Source organism: Chiloscyllium punctatum, chromosome 26 (genome assembly GCF_047496795.1).
Source record: "Chiloscyllium punctatum isolate Juve2018m chromosome 26, sChiPun1.3, whole genome shotgun sequence".
Classification (NCBI taxonomy): Eukaryota; Metazoa; Chordata; class Chondrichthyes; order Orectolobiformes; family Hemiscylliidae; genus Chiloscyllium; species Chiloscyllium punctatum.
This window is the reverse complement of record NC_092764.1, coordinates 54,339,054-54,362,135: the sequence shown is the minus strand read 5'-3', so window position 1 is coordinate 54,362,135 and position 23,082 is coordinate 54,339,054. Positions and strand designations below refer to the sequence as shown.

At 40.3% G+C, this 23,082-nt stretch overlaps 1 protein-coding gene across 3 annotated transcripts in view; it reads left to right on the top strand.

Annotated features, from left to right (window-relative positions):
* Positions 1 to 23,082, top strand: part of cfdp1 (craniofacial development protein 1) — a 199,086-nt gene that overhangs the window by 14,969 nt on the left and 161,035 nt on the right. For all 3 annotated transcript variants that reach the window (XM_072547429.1, XM_072547428.1, XM_072547427.1), the window contains exon 4: positions 2,769 to 2,893. In XM_072547429.1, coding sequence (XP_072403530.1) covers positions 2,769 to 2,893 — 125 coding nt within the window. The remainder of the gene's footprint in view (positions 1 to 2,768; positions 2,894 to 23,082) is intronic.

Sequence of the window (23,082 nt, the reverse complement as noted above, 5' to 3'; positions counted from 1 at the left end):
TAAGATTCACAAACCTGACTGCCCCAGTGAAGCCATTGTCTCAGCCTCAGAACTCATCTCTTCCTACCTTGACACCATCCTGCCCCCCTTAGTCCAGGAATTCCCCACCTATGCTCGTGACAGCACTCATGCCCTTCACCTCTTCCAAGATTTTCGTTTCCCTGGACCCCAATGCCTTATCTTCACCATGGACATCCAGTCCCTGTACACATTCATCCGCCATGACAAAGGTCTCCAAGCTCTCCTTTTCTTCCTATCACGCCATCCTAACCAGTAACCTTTCACTGATCCCCTCATCCGGCTGGCTGAACTGCTCCTCACCCTCAAGAACTTCTTCTGATCCTCTCACTTCCTCCAAACCAAAGGGGTAGCCATGGGCACCCACACGGGACCCAGCTTTGTCTGCCTGTTTGTCAGATATGTGGAACAGTCCATCTTCTGCAGTTACACTGGCACCACCCCCCCACCTGTTCCTCCGATACAACGATGACTGTATTGGTGCTGCCTTGTGCCCCCACAAGGAGGTTGAACAGTTCATCAACACCTTCCACCCGACCTCAAATTCACCTGGACCATCTCTGAAATCTCTCTCCCCTTCCTGGACCTCTCCATCACTGTCTCTGGCGACTGACTAACCACAGACAGACTACAAGCCCACCAATTCCCACAACTACCTGTACTACACCTCCTCCCAACCTACCTCCTGTAAAAACACCATACCTTATTCCCAATTCCTCCACCTCCACCGCATCTGTTTCCAGGATGACCTCTTCCATCTCTGAAAGTCCCAGATGGCCTTGTCCTTTTCACAATCGCAACTTCCCTTCCCACATGGTTGACGATGCCCTCAAGCGTATCTCCTTCACTTCACGCATCACCACCCTTGAAACTCCACTAAAGTCCTCATACAATACAACACATCATCCTCCGCCAGTCCTGCCCGCCTCCAAATGTGTCCCACCACCAAGATATATTTCCCTCCCCACCCCATCAGCGTTTTGAAATGATCATTCCTTCCACAACTCCCTCGTCAGGTCCACATCTCCCATCAGCCCACACCCCATTCCTAGCACCTTTCTCTGCCACCACAGTAAGTGCAAAACCTGCACCCACATCCTTCCCCTCACCTCTGTCCAGGGCCCCAGGGGATTCTTCCACATCCATCAGAAAGTTACCTGTACCTCTACCAATGTCATCCACTGTATCTGTTGCACCCGGTGTGGTCTCCTCCACACAGGGGAGACAGGATGCCACCTTGCGGATCATTTCAGAGAACATCTCTGGGACACCCGCACTCACCAACCCCACTCCCCAGGGCTGAACACCTCAACCCTCCCTCCCACTCTGTCAGGAACATACAGGTCCTGGGCCTCATCCACCGCCAAACCATTACCACCCAACGCCTGGAGGAGGAACGCCTCATATTCAGCCTTGGGACCCTGCAACCACATGGGATAAAACTGGATTTCAACAGCTTCCTCATTTCCCCTCCCTCCACATTATCCCAGTCCCAAGTCTCCAACTCGGCACTGCCCTCCGGACCAGTCCATCACTCCCCTCTCTGACCTATCACCTTCTCCCTCACCTTCATCCACCTATCACTTTCTCAGCTACCTTCCTCTGAACCCCACCCTCCTCCAATTTATCTCTCAGCCCCAACCCACAAGCCCCATTCCTGATAAAGGACTTATGTCTGAAACGTTGATTCTCCTGCTCCTGCTGAACTCTTCCAGTACTACACTCTTGACATAAAACTGGGTTCTATACTTAAATATGTAGCTTCTCACTAGCACAATTGCATAACATTGTGAGCCAAACTGATTTTAAATTGATTTCTGGTGTGACTCTTAGCAGAGGCTGTATTATTTAATAATTTATTTCCAATTGTGGATTTATATCTAATGGTGGACGCACTTCACTGAGGCTTGCAAACATGAACTAGTTGAACACGATCAGCATACTCACTGCTGTGAATGGTCAGCAGGCCATGTTCTTGATATGGTCTGCCAGTCGTTGGGACATATGGCGAACAAAACTGGCATCATAGTGTACTGAAGTTCTTTTGTGAACTTAAATAAATGAATTGTGAAATAAAGCTGCAGTGATGTTGTATGTCCCCATAAAATTAGCGTGGGTCTTTAGCGTGGGTTTTGTGACATTGCCAACCTAACTAATCCCACCCCAGCACTAAACAAATATTCTGATTATATTAATAAATTATACTGCTTTTTGGTAGATGTGAACAATCAGTAAAATTTGTCTTAAATAGATGCAAAACATTTCCAAATTTTCAAAATTTATTTTGTTTCAAAGTTGATTTTATAACGAGGTAATTGTATGTTGTTGAAATGGCAATGTTTGCCTTAAGACCATAAGATGTAGATATATAGCTAGGCCATTTGGCTCACCAAGTCTGTGCATCAATCAAAGAAATCATGGCTAATCTATTAATTCTTTACATTAGCAATCCTTATTTTTAAGACTGAATATTGGACTGGTTAATGTTCATTTTATAACTACAATCAGTGAATGACTGGTAGTAGTACAAGACAACTGAATTATACTAACCCATGGAATGTTTTTAATTAATATAATTATTAATAAGCTGGTCAACATGTTGAAAATTCATTTTATGATCTGTCAATTTAGTCAGCAATTGCACTGTTGTGTATTTCCTACCAAAGTTGTTTTGATTTTACAGTTGTTAACATACGTGATTTCTGCTGCCTATGTACATGTGTGATCTGTTTTCGTATTCCTCTCCATAGGGCATACAAGTAGATCAAGGGAAGTTGAGCATGCCTGCAGATATGGTGAAAAACCCAGAGAAGCCAAAAGCACCTGGAAAAGTCACAATCACAAAAGTGTTTGATTTTGCTGGAGAAGAAATCAAGTAAGTTGTTTTAATTTGATAGTGTTAACAAAAAATTGTAATTTAACAGTAAAGTAAGCTTGAAAGTGACTTGTTCTAACCCAGACACTGCTAGTTGTTTACAGTATTGTGTAAGACCATATAACATAAAAGTAGAAGTAGGCCATTCAGACCACTGAGTCAGCTCCACCATTCAGTGAGATTATGACGATACTGACAATCCTCCGCTTCTCATTCCTGCCTTTTCTCCATAGCCTTAAATTCCCTTCCTGATTAAAGCATCTATCTTGGCCATGAATATTCTTAATGACCCAGTCTCGACATATCTTTGTGGCAAAGAATTCCATGGATTAACTCCCCTTTGAGAGAGCAAATTCCTCCTTATCTTAAATGGGTACCCCATACTATCAAAATAAGACCTCTGGTCCTAGACTTTTCCACAAGGGAAAAGTATTCACATCTGCCCATTAGTTTCAAGAAGGTTTCTTTTATTATTCTAAACTCCAGTGAACACAACCTGTTAAATCCCACCTCATAAGAAAATCCCTCCATACCTGAATCAACCTGGACTTTTCTAGATTGTCTGCAATATCCCTTTCTTGGATATTGAACCAAAACTGCTCACAGTATTCTAGGTGTGTTTCATTAGTTCTTTTGTATACTCTTACCAAGACTTTCCTATTTTTTACACTCCATCCCTTTGAAATAAAGATGAGTGTTTTCTTTGTCTTCCCTGTTGCATAGTGAACTTTGTGCTAGCTCATTGTGATTCACACAAGGATTCCCAAATCTCTCATCTGTATCTTTCTGCAGTCTCTCTCAATTCACATATACTCAGCTTCTCAAGAAAAGCTCTTGCTTAAAGAGCTTAACCTCACAGTTCTCCACCTTATATTACACTTGCCAAGTTGCTGTCTGCTCACTTAACCTGTGTATATCCCTCCCTAGATTCTTTGTGTCATTCTCACCAATTGTCTTTCCACCGATTTTGTGTCATCTGCAGATTTGATGATAATACATTCACTTCTCTCATCCAAGCATCTTCCCACCACCATGTGTAATGACAACGTCAGCAGATAAATGGGAACATGACCACCTTCAAGTTCCCCTTCAAGCCATACACCATCCTAACTTGGAAATATATTGCTATTTCTTCAATGCCACTGAGCCAAGCTCCTGGAACTCCCTCCCTAATAGCAATGTGGGTGTACCTGTACCAAATAGATTGCAGCTGTTCAAGAAGGTAGCACATCACCAACTTCTCAATAGCAACTAGGAATGAGCAATAAATGCTGGTCTAGTTAGGGATGCCCACATCCCATGAGAGAGTAAAGAGGAAAGAAGTCTATATATGCACAAGTACTTGCACCTGTGCACTCCACGAGTTACAGGTTTTCATCCTGAAAATGTCATCATTATCCCAACTCAGTTTGTTATTAGTTAGTTCATCCTCTATCCTTGCTAATGAATAACCCCAACAGCATGGACTTTTACCTTATTGAGTAGCTTCATGGAGTACCTTGTCAAATACCATTTTAGAAATCAAAACACATTACATCTACTCTTTGTCTATCCTGCTTCTTACCTGCTCAAAGAATTGTAATAAATTTGTCAGGCATGATTTTCTCTTTATTGAAGCCATGCTGACTATTCTGAATTATAATCTGCATTTATAAATTGTCTCCTGTAATCTCTTAAGTTTTTTTTAAACATTTTCCCAATGATAGATGTTAAGCAAACTGGCCTTTTATTTCTTCTTTTTCCGTTGTTAAATAAAAGTGTTACATTAGCATTTGTCCAGTCATCTTGGACTTTTTCTGAGTCTAAGAAATCATGGGAGATTACTGTCAGTCCATCTATCATCATTGTAGTTACCCTCTTCCATACCCTGGGATACAGCACAGGTCCAGTTGCCAAATCGGCCTTCAGCACCTTTACTTCCTTAGTGTTTTTTCTCAAATATTGGTCATAGCTTTTATTTTCTCCCTGGGTTTTGTGTCTTTAATAGCATTCCAAAAATTCTGAACAATGTGCTGTGCAGTGAGTACTGATGCCAATTCAAAGTTTGTGAAAAGATTTGTAGCTCGGGTGCTCGTTGTTGTGGTTCTCTTCGCCGAGCTGGGAATTAGTGTTGCAGACGTTTTGTCCCCTGTCTAGGTGACATCCTCAGTGCTTGGGAGCCTCCTGTGAAGTGCTTCTGTGATCTTTCCTCCGGCATTTGTAGTGGTTTGAATCTGCCGCTTCTGGTTGTCAGTTCCAGCTGTCCGTTTGCAGTGGCCAGTATATTGGGTCCAGGTCAATGTGCTTATTGATTGAATCTGTGGATGAGTGCCATGCCTCTAGGAATTCTCTGGCTATTCTCTGTTTGGCTTGTCCTATAATAGTAGTGTTGTCCCAGTCGAATTTGTGTTGCTTGTCATCAGCAATTTCATCAGCAGATGCCTAAGGGAAAGACAACGGAACGAGGACATGACACAACCCAAAGGACTAGCCACACTACCATACATCAAGAGCATTTCCGAATAGCCAGACTACTGCGACCACTAGGACTCATAACAGCACACAAACCAACAGCCACTCTCAGACAACAACTCACCAGAACAAAGGACCCGATACCCAACATGAGCAAAACTAATGTAGTGTACAAAATCCCATGCAAGGACTGCACAAAACACTACATCGGACAAACAGGAAGACAGCTAACGATCCGCATTCATGAACACCAACTAGCCACGAAACGACACGACCAGCTATCCTTAGTAGCCGCACACGCACATGACAAGCAACATGAATTCGATTGGGACAACACTACTATTATAGGGCAAGCCAAATAGAGAACAGCCAGGGAATTCCTAGAGGCATGGCACTCATCCACAGATTCAATCAATAAGCACATCGACTTGGACCCAATATACCGGCCACTGCAACTGACAGCTGGAACTGACAACCGGAAGCAGCAGATTCAAACTACTACAAATGCCGGAGGAAAGATCACAGAAGCACTTCACAGGAGGCTCCCAAGCACTGAGGATGTCACCTAGACAGGGGACGAAACATCTGCAACACAAATTCCCAGCTCGGCGAACAGGACCACAACACTGATGCCAATTATTTGTTCAGCCTCTGCCATTTCCAGGTTCCCATTATTTTCCACAGCCTTGCTCTCTGAGGAATCCATGCTCATTTTGGCACCTGTCTTTCTTTTTGAATATTTTAAAGAAGCTCTTTTCTGTCTGTTTTTGTATTAATTAGTAGTTTATATTCATAATTTATTTTACCCCTCTATTGTGTTTTTGGTCATCTTTCATTGGCTTGTAATCATTCTTGTAATCTTTGCTTAGTGACGTTTAACCCTTCCCTGGAATCCTCCTCCTTCACTGGGATACATGGTTATGGTATTTTGCCATTAATCTCCCCTGTCCCTATAGTTTTAATAGTTCTTAGATATCAGTTACATGCAGTTCATTAGAGGAACTTTGCAGATAGCCGAGTGCTTGCAGGTATCAGAAAAACTAAATCAATATATTTTTAAACACCTTCAAGTGGGTCAAATTCTCAAAATCATTTTATGATTCAAAACTTTGGCTTTTAACAATTGTTTTGACATGAATGTGATTTGCAAGTAATCTAATGGAGGGCATGATATTTGTCACGTGGCTGCCTTTGGGGTTTTGAATTTTATTTGTTTATTCAATGCTGTAAAAGGCTTTGAGCGGACTTCATTTCGGCATTTTATTCAAGTCACTAATGTCAACTCCAGTGAAAACATGACTGACTGCAATGAACACTGTGTACTATTTTTCTAAATTATAAAACACAATTAAACATGTGCCATTTCCATGCAAGTGCTAATTACTCACAGCAACATAATCTATCCAAGTAATTCTGTCCCAACGAACAAATAATAAATTCCCTGTGAGGTAGTGGTTTATGGACAAGGTTATTTTCTTTTTGTAATAGGCTGGCTGATAACTAACTAACTTGGGCCATTTATGTGTCTTATCCCTAAAGTACTACAATTAGCATATTTGAGTTGTTCTGCAGAATAATAGACCAGCATGCTACATGGAATTTCTACACACTCGATATTTTAACATATTTATGTATTTGAGGACGTGATGTGTATTTGAAGATTGATACACTGGTGTGTGGCCACAGCAGGTTGAAGGAATTATCAGGAATCTTGGGAATCTACTTGCTTTCTAGGATGGTCCGAGAGTAACTATTTTGTTTGAGAAAAACACAGCATGATATGGCTTGATGTACTCAACCAGATCTTGTGAATGGTGATGAGTCTAGCTCTGAGCCAGGCATATTTGAATGTGTAGTGCCTTCCACTCTCTGGCATGAGAGGATAAATATGGGTAATTATATTAGGAGGAGTGATGAGGTGAAACTGGTTTATTTATTGACATTAAAGTGAGCGGAGATTAAATCAATGCAGGTTAAAATAATCTGGCCTGAGTGGTATCATTGGTGCTGAGGAATGAGAAAAGGCAGGTTGCTGATGGAATGGCTGAGACACTTAAAGGAGAAGATTGTAATGTCTGCATTTGTGTGTTTCAGTCAGTGCCAGAAAACAACACAATGACCTTTTGAATCATTATGAACAGCCTGATTGGTGAGAGTGAATGAATGTTCTGAAGGCATATATGGAATGGTGTGGGGATAGTTGATCTAAAGGGGACAGCCATAGTAAAACCAAGTTAGATGAAAATCAGTCCCTAGGACTGTACAAGATGAAGTGGTAACAATGAGGTAGAAAAGCAGTACTTAGCAACATATGCCAAGGGTAGTACAGCGGGAAGGAACATTGAATTATTAAAAAATAAATATTCTGGATGTGGCAATTCAAAGAATAGTTTAAATAAAGAATTTTTTTTTATTTATACGCTTTTCATTCCTCATAAGAGCTTTTTGGATGTCTCTGGAGAATCCTGTTCTCTCTCCCTTTGTTTCTTTTCAAAGAGCAAATAGCTGATAATCTTTGAGGCAGGTTATAAAGTTCAAATTATTTTTTAAAAAGAATTCTGTTGTGCCATGAGAACTGACCTACATTTTTTAAAAATTGATTCTGTTAAAGGATATTGAAGCATAAATTATGATTTACGACCACAAGAGGGTAGCAGCTATTCAGTTTTACAGATTGTGTACTAAGCAGAAATGTTCAAATGCCTTTCTGGCACTATTACTGGGTGCTTTCTCCAGTAATTGACATACCTCGTCACATGGCATCGCATCAATATTTTGAAAAGCATCAAAAAAATCATGTGTTGGATTCTGATTAAAATTGCGAGGTATCTTCTAATTTCCAGAGGATGTGTTTGACTTGTCTATGTGTGTTTAGATCAAATGTATACTTTCTTCCAGACCTTGGAGCATTTACATACCCAACCTGTTACGAATTTAATTTAAAATATGTAAATTGTTTCTTCATACTACAAACTGAAATATTACAGAAGAGAAATGTGTTGCAGAAGCTTTTTGACTTTTGGTCATTAGGACAATGCAAGAAAGTTTAATTTTAAACAATCAGAACAATTAGCAATTTTTGAGAAGATTTAGAGCTCAGGTTGAGGATATGGATGTAAATGTGCTCACTGAGCTAGATGGGTTTTTCAAATGTTTCATCACCATAACTTGGTAACATCATCAGTGAGAGCCACCAGTGAAGCACTGGTGGTATGCCCCACCTCTCTATTTATAGGTTGTCGTTTCTTAAGGTGAATGATGTCATTTCCAGTTCTTTTTGCCAAAGGAAGGTGGATAGGATCTAAATCTAGCGAACTTTGGGAAGATTAGTAGCTCAGGTTGAGGTTCTGGATGTAGCTTTGCTCGCTGAGCCGGAAGGTTCATTTTCAGACGTACTAGGTAACCTCTTCAATGAGCCTCTGGATGAAGCACTGGTGGTATGGCCCACTTTCTATTTATGTGTTTAGGTTTCCTTGGGTTGGTCATGTCATTTCTTGTAATTTTTCTCAGGGGTGGTAAATGGGATCCAAGTCAATGTGTTCCAACTTAATCCAATAGAGTTCCTGTTGGAATGCCATGTTTCTAGGAATTCTTGTGCGTGTGTTTATTTGGCTTGTCCAAGAATGATGTGTTGTCCCAGTCGAAGTCTGTATGTAAGGATACTAGTGAGAGTGGGTCATGTCTTTTGTGACTAGTTGATGTCATGTATCCTGGTGGCTAGTTTTCTGTCTGTTTGTCCAATTTAGTATTTGTTACAGTCCTTGCACGGTATTTTGTAAATGACATTAGTTTTGCTTGTTGTTTGCATAGGGTCTTTCAAGTTCATTAGTTGCTGTTTTAGTGTGTTGGTGTGTTTGTGGGCTACTATGATGCCAAGGGGTCTGAGTAGTCTGGCAATCACTTCCGAGGTGTCTTTAATGTAGGGGAGAGTGGGTAGGGTTTCTGGACGTGTTTTGCCTATTTGTTTGGGTTTGTTGCTGAGAATTCAGCGGACTGTGTTCATTGGGTACCCATTCTTTTTGAATACACAGTATAGGTGATTTTTCCTTTACTCTGCATGGTTCCTATGTGCTCCAGTGTGTGTTGGCTCGTTCAAATAATGTTCTGATGCAGCTTCTTTTGTGGATGTTGGGATAATTGCTTCTGTAGTTCAATATTTGGTTCGTATGTTTTGTTTACTGTAGACGCTGGTTTGAAGTTCCCCATCGGCTGTTCGCTCTACTGCGACATCTAGGAATGGCAGTTTGTTGCTGTTTTCCTTTTCTTTAGTGAATTTTATACCAGTAAGGGTATTATTGATGGTCTTGAAGGTTTCCTCTAATTTGTTTCATTTAGTGATGACAAAGGTGTCATCCACGCAGCAGACCCAAGGTTTGGGTTGGATGGTTGGTAGAGCTGTTTGTTCAAGTCTCTGCATTACTGTCTCTGCTAAGAACCCTGATATCGGAGATCCTATGGGTGTTCCATTGGTTTGTCTGTAGGTTTTGTTGTTGAAGGTGAAGTGTGTGGTAAGGCATAGGTCCACTAACTTGAGGATGCTGCCTTTGTTGATGAAGTTAGTGGTGTTTGCTGTATGTGTCTTTGGGTTTTCTAATAGTGTAGTCAGTGTTTCCTTGGCCAGGTTAATGATGATTAATAATGATGATAAATGATGATGTAACAGGCTGTTACATCAAAGGAGACTATTATTTCATCCTCTTTTAACTTTGGTCTTTGGTCTTCAGGAAATCTTAGGTCGAGTGGATGGAGTGGTATGTCTTCTACTAAATGTTTTAGTCTTTGGTGTAGCTCCTTGGCCAGTCTGTAAGTTGGTTTTCCAGGTAGTGAGAGTATGGGTCTGAGGGGGGACTCCTGGTTTGTCAATTTTGGGTAATTCATAGAAGTGTGATGTGTTGGATCCATCTGGTTTCATTTTTTGGAAGTCTGTCTAGTTTAATTCTCCAGATTTCTGAAGTTGTTTTAGTAGGGCTGTGATTCGGTTCTCTAGTTGTGGGGTCGGGTCTATCACCACTTGTTGGTAAGTGTTGATATCTGCAAATAATGCGTTCGCTTTTTCAATGCAGTCTTTTCGATTTAGAATGACTGTGAAGCATTCTTTATCTGCAGGTAGGATAACAATGTTTTTATCTTTTGTTTAGTCTTTCCAGTGCTTTCCTTTCTTGCGTATTGAGTGTGTTTCCTTTTTTTTTCTGCTTAATGTTGATGTGACTACCTGTCAGATAGTTTGCTGGGTTGCTTCTGTGAATTGCTTGTCTTTCAGTGTTGTTTCTAATGCTGCTAAGAAATCTTTCTTGTCAGCATCCTGGCAGTTGTAATTTAATCCTCTTACTAATATAGCTTTTTCAATGTCTGTTAAGGGTCGGTCAGATAATTTTTTTTAATCCATGCTTCTGTGTTGCCAGTATTGTTACTTTGTGTAAGTTTGTCTAGTTTTTTATACAGGTCTAGTTTTTTCATTTTCTGTGTTTGTCACTGTCTAATATCTATGGCTTGTTGTACTGTGTCTGTCCATTCATAGTCTGTTGCATGAGTGAGTAAAGGTTTTTGAAGCAAAATTTCCCAGTTGTATTTACGGAGTCTGTTGTGGGTATCATTAATCATTTCTCTAAGCATTCTGCGGCCGTTTTGCTCTCCTATTCTTTTGGCTAGTGGGGTGTTAAGGGGAGGTTTGTATTTAAGGCATTTAGGTAGTACATGTTTTCTGAGGCATTTGTGCAGAAAGTACAGCTGTTCGTGGGTGGCACTCTGTCGGATGGCATTCGTTTCCCATTTTCGGGCCATTTTTAGTGAATTGCATTCATGGGTCTTAGTGAGTTTTGAGAAGATTTTTAACTCCGGTTGAGGATGAAAGTTTGCTCGACGGAAGGTTCATTTTCAGACGTTTCGTTACCCTAATAGGTAACATCTTCAGTGGCATTCCAATTGGAACTCTATCAGCAAACACATCGAGTTAGACCCCATCTACTACCCCCTGCGAAAAAGAACTGGAAATGACCTCACCAACCCAAAGAAACCCAAACATATAAATAGAAAGCAGGACTTATCAGCAGTGTTTTGCCTGAGGGCCACTGAAGATATTACCTAGTAGGGTGACAAAATGTCTGGAAATGAATTTTCCAGCTCAGTGAGCAAACCTACATCCACAGTCCAGTCTCTGAATTGAAGATAATTAATCTGCTTCATGGGATAGCTCATTTACTCTTGCCAGACAAAACATACGTATGTATCCAGGGTCCTGTTCTCTGCAAACAAAAAGGAAATGTGCAGAACTTGAAGGTATTAAACTAAATGGGGATGTGTAGGGCTTGAATTGTATGGGAGAGGGGCAACATTGCCTGACAAATCAAAAGAATATGGCAGCATTGCCGGGCAGCTATTTGGTTAATTATACTTATAGTGGGACAGTACGTATAAATATTTAAAAGAAAACGCAGATTAGGCAATTTCATATGCTAACAGCTGATGTTGCGGTAGTATGTTAGCATTTTTAGAGGATTGGCTAACTCATAGAGGACAGACTGTTGGAATAAGGGGGGCATTTTCAGGATGGCAACATGTAACTAATGGAGTGCCACAGACATCAGTGCTGGGACCGCAACTAATACCACTATATATTCATAACTGTGGAGAGGGAAATGAATGTATTGCTAAATTTGTGGAATGTCACAAACATAGGTGGGAAGGCAAGTAGTTGCATCTTTATGTTGGGTTTTTACAGGATGTTGATGAGGCTTCTTCTGGAGTACTGTGTGCAGTTCTGGTCACCCTGCTATAGGAAGGATATCATTAAGTTAGAGAGGGTTCAGAAAAGATTCACCAGGCTGTTACTGAGAATAGAGGGGAGTTCTAAAAATGGACTGGGACCTTTTTCACTGGAGCATTAGAGGTTAAGGGGTGGCCTTAGAGTTATATAAAATCACAGGGTGCACAGATAAGGTGAATAGTAAGGGTCTTTTCCCTAGGATGGGGGTAGTTCAAAACTAAGTGGCATATTTTTAAGGTGAGAGGAGTTAGTTTTAAAAAGGACACGAGGGACAACGTTTTTTTTTCACATAGTGGAGTTACAGAAGGATGCAGGTACACTTACTATGTTTAAAAGACATTTGGATAAGTAAATGATTAGGGAGGGTTTGGAAGGATATGGGCCAAGCACAGGCAAGTGAAACTAATTTAGTTTGGGAACATGGTCGGTGTGGACTAATTGGACCAAGGATCTGTTTCCATGCTGTATGACCCTCTGTTGACAACAACACAGTGTACAGAGGGTTAAGGCAGGTCAAGTAAATGGAAGGGAGGGAAGGGGGAGAAAAGTTGGCAGATAGAATATAACGGGGAAATATATGTGGTATATTTTGAAGCAAATTAATTACGTGATATGATATTTTCCTACAAACAAAGTTTTTTTTTGGTTGAGTAGCGTATTTTGCAAATGTCATAAAGTAAAGAAAATAATTAATTGAATCTGCAGTGATGAGTTGAGCTTCACGCAGAATGGAATATGATGTCATTTAAATGACTCCAATGATTTCTGACTGCTTAACACATACAGAACTAGTATATTTCTGATTTCTGTCAGCAGGTCATGAATCAGTTCAAATTCTATTTAAGCCAACTGCTTTCATTCTGTTGTACTGTGTTGCTGTTATACTTTGTGCTGTCTGGAGAGCAAAGTCCTAAGTCTGAATGGCTTAGGACATGACTGGCGTTTGTTCCTATTGAAGTTTGTTATCTAGGCCACCTGAGTTTTTTTTTAAAATGACTGACAGTAGAATCCCTTTTTTTGTTTTGTACTATTATTTGTATTGTCAATTGTGCTGGTTAGTTCATGCATTTGCTTTTAAAGGCCAGTGGGTGTCAGTCTCTGAAATGGAATCAACTCCCTGGAACATTAGATTTTATTGTGACTGCAAATTCGAGGGTAAACGTTCCATCTGGTAGGACTAGACTATTGAAACTGTCTGCTTGGATCGTCATATAGTATTTGTTTCTGGTCTTAAACATTCCTAACTTCTGAAAAAAAGGTAACAACATCTGGAGTGTATCATTCCTCTTCAGGAGATCTAATGGCATGCCTTATCAATTAATTCTCCAAATAAAATGCGATATGGTTAATACTGAGTTAATTGACACTCTATTTGTCATCCATAAATGTTACACATACACTTGTTAATTTGCAGTTCCCTTTTGTTTGGAAGACAGTAGATGACATAAAGCATTAAGTGGCAACATTTCTCTTGAATCGTGTATTAACTTGTTTTTAAAACAATGTTACATCTTCCTACATTAAGTGAGTCAAGCCACAATGTTGTTGAGAGTTGATTGTCAAAAAACTGAAATATATTATCCATGAAGACAGTTTCCATCACCAAATTCATACACAAGCCTGGAAATCTATAACAAATGAAGTATACAGCAGTCATATAACATGTTGAGCAGAACCGAGGGACATTTCAACCTAATTTTGTGATTTTAATTCTAAAATTCAGATTCTAACCCTCTGTGTATTTCAAATTTCTTTTGTTATGTTTATTTTTGATTCCATCAACCGTGCATTTAGCTGCAGTTATTAAATACTTGCTGCCCAACCTTTGTCAGTCAGTTAGAAGGGATTGTGTCTGAATGAGTGATTGTCTAACCTGGAGAATATGTTGATGGAGTGATTTAGCTGATTGTTAATCTATCGGTCATGATCATTGGCCTTACATGATAAATGTTTAATTTTCAACAAGTGAATGCTGGAAATACTCCACAGGCTGGACAACATCTGTGGAGAGAGAAACAGGTTTAACAGGCTCAGTAGTTAGCATTGCTGCTCATAGCCCCAGGAACCTGGGTTTGATTCCACCCTCAGGCAGCTATGTAGAGTTTGGACATTCTCCCAGCGTCTGCATGGGTTTCCTCTGGGTGCTCTGGTTTTCTACCACAGTCCAGAGATGTCTATGTTTGGTGGATTGGCCGTGCTAAATTGTCCATAGAGTCCAGCAATGTGTAGGTTAGTGGATTAACCATGGAGAATACAGGGATTGGGTAGGGGATGGGTCTGGGTCGGATGCTCTTTGGAGGGTTGGTAGGGACCCGATTGGCTGAATAGCCTGCTTTCACACTGTAAGGATTCTGTGATTTCGGGTCAGTGAGCTTTCCTTCAGAACTGGGAAAAAATAAATGAAATTTCAACTCTAACTATTCCCAATTCTGATGAAAGGTCATAGACTCTAAACATTAATTTTTTTGATAAATGTATGCTTGTTTATTGTCTTCAGTAGATTAATTGGAGATTAGCAGTAGATTGCAGAAAGATTTATACAGTTCAGGAGAGTGGTCCGGGAAATGGCTGATGAAATTCAACGTGAGCAAATGCGAGATCTTGCACTTTGAAAAAAGTATACAGGCATGGACTATTTTCTAATCAGAGAGAAAATTCATAAAGCCAAAGTACAAGGGGATCTGGGAGTGCTAGTCCAGGATTTTCTAAAGGTTGACTTGCAGGTTGAGTCCGTGGTTAAGAAAGCAAATGTAATGTTGTCATTTATCTCAAGAGGGTTGGAATATAAAAGCAGCGATGTGCTTCTGAGACTTTATAAAGCTCTAGTTAGGCCCCATTTGGAATACAGTGTCCAATTCTGGACCCTACACCTCAGGAAGGACATACTGGCACTGCAGCGTGTCCAGCAGAGAGTCACATGGATAATCCCTAGAATGGTAGGCCTAACATATGATGAACGGCTGAGGATCATGAGATTATATTCATTAGAGTTTAGTAGGTTGAGGAGAGGTCTAATAGAAACTTACAAGATAATGCATGGTTTAGAAAGAGTGGATGCTGGGAAGTTGTTTCCGTTAGGTGGGAAGACTAGGATCCGTGGGCACAGCCTTAAAATTAGAGGATGTCAATTTAGAACAGAAATGAGGGGACATCTCTTCAGCCAAAGAGTGGTGGGCCTATGGAATTCCTTGCCACGGAGCGCAGTGGAGGCCGGAATGTTAAATGTCTTCAAGGCAGAGATTGATAAATTCTTTATCTTGCAAGGAATTAAAGGCTATGGGAAGAGTGTGGGTAAGTGGAGTTGAAATGGCCATCAGCTATGATTGAGTGGCTGAGTGGACTCGATGGACCGAATGGCCTTACTGTCTTTTGATCTTATGGTCTAAATGCGTTCCAGGATGATTATTGGTTTAGTAAGGGAATCTCATCCCACAAATCCTTTTGTGTAGATCTCGAATAAGCAAGTCATTAATAAGTTGTATACATTTCGCTTTGCCCCCAACCTTTTTTAATCTCTACCATGTGAAATGTATACAGTATGTAGGGGGGCTGGTTATGGCAGTGATTTAGCATCTCCTTTCAGGCCCAGGGCAAGAAACCTAATCCACTTCCAGCTAATTCCAGAAAGGTATTTACAATTCTGTAGACTGTAAAACACCTGTGGCATACATATTGTCCAAAAGGAAAGCCCGTCTCAGAGGCAGTTCTTCATCCATCAGCAGAACCCTTATACTCTTTTTTTTTCATGGTTGTTTTCACTTGTAGTGTTTGTGTTGAGTTTTGAATTCTGAGCTTCTGTGTTCTTTGCACGTGCTATCGGAGTTGCCTTTTGTCTATGCCTAACTTATCAAAGTTAAATATCACACAATACCAGGTTATAATCTAACAGGTTTATTTGGAAGTGCAAGCTTTCGGAGCACTGCTCCTTCGTCAGGTAGCTAATGCAGGATCATAGGGGACAGAATTTATAGCAAAAGGTCATAGTGTCATACTATGGTTTCAGTTCATTAATATGTAAATCCCCAGAACTTCTTTCAAGTCACAATCCTGAGATAACTTTAGGTTTCATCCCAGCTGTAAGGTTAAGAGTCTGTCTGTATTCCAATCTTGAGGCAGAGTGGTTCTATTTCCAAAGTAGGAATTTATAAAATGTCACATGGAGTGTAAAAAATATTGACTGCCTACAGCTTGTGTTCTTTGTAAACAAAATAGAATGTATTTGCAAATATAATTCTGCAAATGCAAATTCACCCCATGAACTTGTATGTGTGTGTGTGTGTGTGTATACATGTGATGAACATACTAATGAATCGAAACCTGTAGCCTTTTGTTAAAAGATGAAAGACTTAACAGCAATCTAGGTTTGTTCAATGTATTGCATCAGTGTATGACACGATTATCTTTTGCTATAAATTCTGTCCTATGAACCTACTCTACTAGCTACCTGATGAAGGAGCAGAGCTCCGAAAGCTTGTATTTTCAAATAGACCTATTGGACTATAACCCGGTGTTGTTAACTTTGTCCACCCCAGTCCAACACCAGCACTTCTAATCATAGCTTATCAAGTGAAACAGAGTACTGTCAACGATATTTGGTGAAGAGCAATTGTATTCTTGAAACTTCTTCAGTTATATATCTTGTGCATCTTGTTATTTGTCTTCCAAAGAAGATGCTTTTAGTGTATTAATACTAAAGAATAATAAATAAAGGCTTTCTTTGCTTTTTATCCCACCAGTCAAGGATGGTTTTCAACTCGGGTTATAGATGAAAGACCAGCTGTGGTTTTGTCCTAATGTACGTTTCGAATTAATAAATGAAAGGATAAAGTAAAACTACCTACCTTTCATGTGTTTTAATCCTTTGAAGTTTTTTTGTTCACATGTAATTTTCGCTCCTTTCTTTCTTCAAGTAATGCATTTTCTATTTTTAAAAACTCACTTTGACACATGATTTGCTATTTCAGCTGTATATCATTTATAAAGATGTTCATGTTCTTTATGTAGTACAAGTAGCAAGTGGAGAGAGAAAAGGGATAGTTCAATTAAAAGTGAAAATCTTTGGATGTGGGGGTGTGGGGGGGAGGAGGTAGTGGAATATTCTTGCTTTCTTTCTTGCTTTTTTTTAATTGAACTTAAAATGCTATAGGCATTGCTGTATTAGACCTAATGCAGGATTAGATTTTTGTAATGACCAAGTTAGGAGGAGTGACCTAGTTCTTTTCCTTGGCGCAAGTGTGTACTGCAGAAGCTGGAGATTCGAGTCAAGATTAGAGTGGTGCTGGAAAAGCACAGCAGGTCAGACAGCATCCAAGGAGCAGGAAAATCAACGTTTTGGGCAAATTCCTGATGAAGGGTTTTTGCCTGAAACGTCAATTTTCCTACTTCTTGGATGCTGCCTGGCGTGCTGTGCTTTTCCAGCACCACTCTAATCTTGGTTCTTTTCCTTGTCCCACTCCTCCATTTGGTCTCAACAAAGGTTGATTTCAATAAGATAGTTGATATTGCCAAATATGGCAGAATATATATAACTCTGTACCAGAAATCAGTCTGCTAAATGCTTTTAGTAACAAGAACTAACTTTATTGCAAGCCAAAACTTAATTGAACAAAGATAATTAAGCAAAGATTTAAACTATGCAAATATATACAAATTATGTATATATCTTGTACACAACCTCCAAGACTGTTGGGGGGGAAATATATTTAAAAAGTCAGCAGGGTGTTATCTTGGAAGTAATTTGGCCAAGCAACAGTCATTCAGGAAAATTAATTATTCACAGATTGTCGAAATGTTGGTCTGTAACTGAAGTCACTATGGTGTCTTTCGGGTTGTTACTGACTGAATTTGCTTTTCTGAAGACAGTGGGTATAGACTTCACATTTTCTTTAGGAAGCTTGTATTTGCAGTGATGAGGTTTTGCTGTGTATTTTCAATTTGCACACTTTGAGAGGTTTTTCACAAGGGTATTGCGCCAGGCAAGTTATCTCGGCCTCTCCCATTGTGTTCAAATCCAATAACTTTATCACACCTGCAAATTGGGGCATGTGACCTCTGAAATTATTGTCACCTCAGTGATTCTAGTCAAGCAGCTTATGTTCTTTCCAAATGCAGCACTTTTTCCCCTCCTGCAGCTAACTGTCTTTGCTTTGCAAAGAGTTCTTTCCACAAAGTCAAAGATGGATATATGTTCTGTCAGTTACACTATAAATAATATTTCAGATAACATTTACATTACACTTTCTAAAGTTGCATCGTGTAAAGGCTTTACTGTCTCTATTTGAGTTTTGCCAGTCTCAATCAATATACTTGCCAATAGCACGGAAATACTTTAAATTATTGGCAATAAGTTAGCAATAATTGTTTGGATGATATGAGAAATGAGCAATGACATTTTCATGCAATAAGAAATATTGTTTTGAAATTGGGCAGATGTGTTGTATCTGACTGCTTTACAGTAAATCCTCATTTAAATTGATTGATTTGAAGTCATGATTTTTAGGGCCACAAAAAATTTAGTGAAACATTGGTTCCCATAGGATTGAACTCAAACTACAGCTTTAGCATTATAGCTTTAGCATTTTTCTTTTCTCAGAAAAAATTGGAATATTAAAATATTATACATACAGACGGTAAAATATTTCACATTGCTAAATTCCTACATGGGTAATGTTTTTATATTTGAAACTAATTTCATTTAAAACAAAAATGGAACTTGCAATACCTCCTATTCACTAGTGATACTTTCTGAGTTAAATGTTGAATGAGGATTTTTGGTACTTGATCAGGAAATAATAGCTCCTACTGTTGTAAGCCTGAATGTTCCACTCCCTAGCAGTGCAGTAGGAGTTGGCTTAAAAGTCTACTAATGAGGTCTCTCAAAATCCTCAGAAATGGGGGTTGACTTCTACTCTTGGATATGAAGGTGAACTATGGATGTGGGGAGTTACTCATTTTAACCTGCTACCTTTAAGGTCATGATATGTTTTAAACTTGTTCACACCTTTGCAGCACAGAAGGGCTTATGTCTGAAATGTCGACTTCCCTGCTCCTTAGATGCTGACTGATCTCCTGTGCTTTTCCGGTGCCACACTTTTCAAGTCAGGTTTAAAATGCCACTAAGAATAAGTATAATTGGGCGGGGTGAAATTTGGAGGCATAATAAATAATGCATGTATGGCAAAAAAGGGGATTGACTGACAAAATGGGATTGTCTTCTCATTTGACTCAATTTATTTGTTCTGATCTGCGATAACTTCCCCATTACAATGATTCATTATTGTAAAAAGTGAAAATACTCCCACAATGCAATGGATTCAACAACATCTAAAAGAGAAACCAAATCAGATCTTTTAAATAAATTTAATCTCAAACATCAAATGTCTTCTCTTTCAGATGTTGGCTCATCCATTCTGCATTTTCTGTTTCAGATTTCCAACATTTGTGATTTTTCTTTAATTTCAATAGAGGATAAACCTGAGTTAAACAAAGACACAAGGTAAATACCTATTTTAAAATTTATTTAAAGTTCATATTTGGTAACACTAAACACATCGGCTGATAAAGGATCATCTTGAAGTTTGTAGTTCGAAGTTCATTCTTTTTCCTTTCCTGTCATTAATAGCATTCAACTGAAGCACAATTTTGGAAATAATTGTTTTTTGGTTACCATTGGTTCTTTTACGTTGTTGTCATGGATAAACTGAATGCTTTTTTTTTGTCCATGTGAGAAATCACTCCAAGTTAGCTTTCAGCATTCCAGTTCTGTGGAGAGTTATGAACTTTTACCCTTTTTGCACAGTGAACATTTCTTGTCTTTTGCTTAAGTAGGCTTAGTACTAAAATGATCAGCATGTTTTGTTTGAAACAACCAGCATTGAGACGAGACAGGTTGAAATTTGGAACACTTGCATCACTTCTGAGACAAGTTTTTTCATTCAATCCTTAACCTCTTCTATTCGTCACTTATCATGGTACTTGTGTGATGCTGTAATAATGGAATTATCAAATAATAGCAATCAATCTCAATCAGTTAGTTTGCAGTAAATCCAAAGAGGAGCTGAGGAAAGGCTGGCAATGAACAGCCATGGGAACCTTGGGCTCAAAGTCACTTGTTTCTCCTGAAGTCTGCCATACTTGTTACATTACTCATGTCCTACATCCAAAATTAATATTTTTCTGAGAAAAAGCTATTTTTGTTTTACTTGAATTAAACAATACTTTCTACTTATACTATCTCTGTAAAGAATTTTCATTGCACATTGATAATTTGGTCACTGAAATAAGTGCCCTGTTAAGGCTTCCTGTAAGCATTCACACAGGCAAAGTTAGAATTTATTTTTAGAACAAACCAATATTGGATATTTTTCTTATTGGCAGAAATGTTTGTTGAGATTTTTTTAAACTTCTGAACCTTGCATCAAGTCTAGTGAAATAGTAGTTTGTCCCTCTTGTAAAATGCACACTGCCAATTCCCTTCCTTGTCATGCTGTATTTCCAATCTATTCATTCTCAAATCCTTGTGTGTTTTTGCTTCACAATAACATAAGAAGTAATTATAGGCCGTACGGCCCCTCAGTCCTGCCCTATCAGTAAGTAAGATTATGGCTGATCTGATATTGACCTCAACTCTGCATTCCTCTGTGTTCTCCACATTTCCCCCACTTACAAAAATAATTTACCTTTTGCTCCCTTGTAGATCCAAACTCTGTCAAATTTAACCTGGACTACATTTAATGACTTGGACTTTGGTGTTCTCCAGTTTTGCCCAAAGTTCCCTGTTTGAAACCCTCCAATCAAACTTTCATGCTCCCACAGATTAGTAACTTAGAAAAGTCTGACTGCAGCCTCCAGCCGTGCTGAGCACACTGTTCTCTTCCATGTATTCATCATTCACCTGAGTGAGATTGCCTTTGCCTGATTGGCTACATTTGGATAAATAAGAAAGCATTCATACCCAAAGGATTGTCTTCCCATTCCCATGCCATTTCTTTTGCTATCTTCCAACAATCTATCCTTGACCCTCTCTCCTCTTCTTGTTACATGCTGCCCTTGCCACCGTTACATGCAAATGTGATATTAGTTTCCACATAAACCCTGATTAAACTTGATAAAATAATGAAAGAACTGTGGATGCTGTAAATCAGAAACAAAAATAGAAAATGCTGGAAAAGCTCAGCTGTGTTGGCAGCATCTGTAGAGCGCAATCAGAGTTAATGTTTCAGGTCCAGTGACCCTTCCTCAGAACTGATGGTAGCTAGGAAGAAGTTGATTTTTATACAAAAAGATAGGGTAAAGGAAGAGGGTAAGGAGTAAATGATAGGTGGAGTAGCACCCAAAGAGAGAGAAGAACCGTTGGACAGACAAAGGAGTAGATAACTTGAAGACACCTCCTCCTACTGCCCCCTTGATCACAGGCTCACCTCCTATCACCAAACCATCATCTCCCAGACCGTACACAACGTCCTCACCTCAGGGGATCTCCCACCCACAGCTTCCAACCTCATAGTTCAAGAACCCCGCACCTCCCAGTTCTACTTCCTACCCAAGATCCACAAGCCTGACTACCCTGGCTGACCCATCGTCACAGCCTGCTCCTACCCTACCAATCTCATCTCCACATACCTCGATACTGTCCTATCCCCCTGGTCCAGGAACTCCCCACATACATTCTGGACATCACCCATGCCCTCCACTTACACCAAGATTTTCATTTCCCTAGCCCCCAACGCTTCATCTTCACCATGGATATCCAGTCCCTCTACGCCTCCATCCGCCATGACGAGGGCCTCCAAGCCCTTCATTTCTTTTTGTCCCTACCAGTAACTTTCCACTGACACTCTCATTCGTTTGGCTGAACTGTTCCTCACCCTCAATAATTTCTCCTTGTAATCCTCCCACTTCCCTCCAGATGAAAGGGGTAACCGTGGGCACCTGCATTGCCCCAGCTATACCTGTCTCTTTGTTGGTAACATGGAACAGTCTATCTTCCACAGTTACTCCGCACCATTCCCCACCTTTTCCTCCGCTACATTGATGACTGTATCAGCATGCTCCCACAAGGAGGTTGAACAGTTCAGTGAGGGGTGGCATGGTGGCTCAAGGGGTGGCTCGGTGGTTAGCACTGCTGCCTCACAGCACCAGGGTCCCAGGTTCAATTCTAGCCTCGGGTGACTGTCTGTATGGAGTTTGCACATTCTCCCTGTGGCTACGTGGGTTTCCTCTGGGTGCTCCGGTTTCCTCCCACAGTCCAAAGGTCACGTGACTTGGCCATATTAAATTGCTCATGTGTTAGGTGCATTATTCAGAGCGAAATGGGTCTGGGTGGGTTACTCTTCGGAAGGTCGGTGTGAACTTGTTGGGCCGAAGGGCCTGTTTCTACACTGTAGGGAATCTAATCTAATCTAACTTCACCAACACATTTCACCCCGACCCTAAGTTTTCTTGGACCTCTCTGTCTCCATCAACGGTGACTGACTCAACACTGACATCTTCTACAAACCTACCGACTCCCACAGCTACCTGGACTGCCCCTCCTCCCACCCTGCCTCCTGTAAAAACGCTATCCCTAACTCTCAGTTTCTCCACCTCTGTCCCCAGGAGGACCAGTTCCACCACAGAACACACCAGGTTGCCTCCTTCTTTAAAGACCGCAATTTCCCCTCCCACGTGGTTGTTGATGCCCTCCAGCGCAACTCATCCACTTGAGGCACGTCCGCTCTTGAACCCCATTCGTCCAACCGCAATAAGGACAGAATCCCCCGGTCCACACCTTCCACCCCACCAACCTCCATATACATCGCATCATACTCTGCCATTTCTGCCACTTACAAACAGAGTTTGGGAGAAGATTTGTAGCTCGGGTGCTCGTTGTTGTGGTTCTGTTCGCCGAGCTGGGAATTTGTCTTGCAAACATTTCGTCCCCTGTCTAGGTGACATCCTCAGTGCTTGGGAGCCTCCTGTGAAGCGCTTCTGTGAT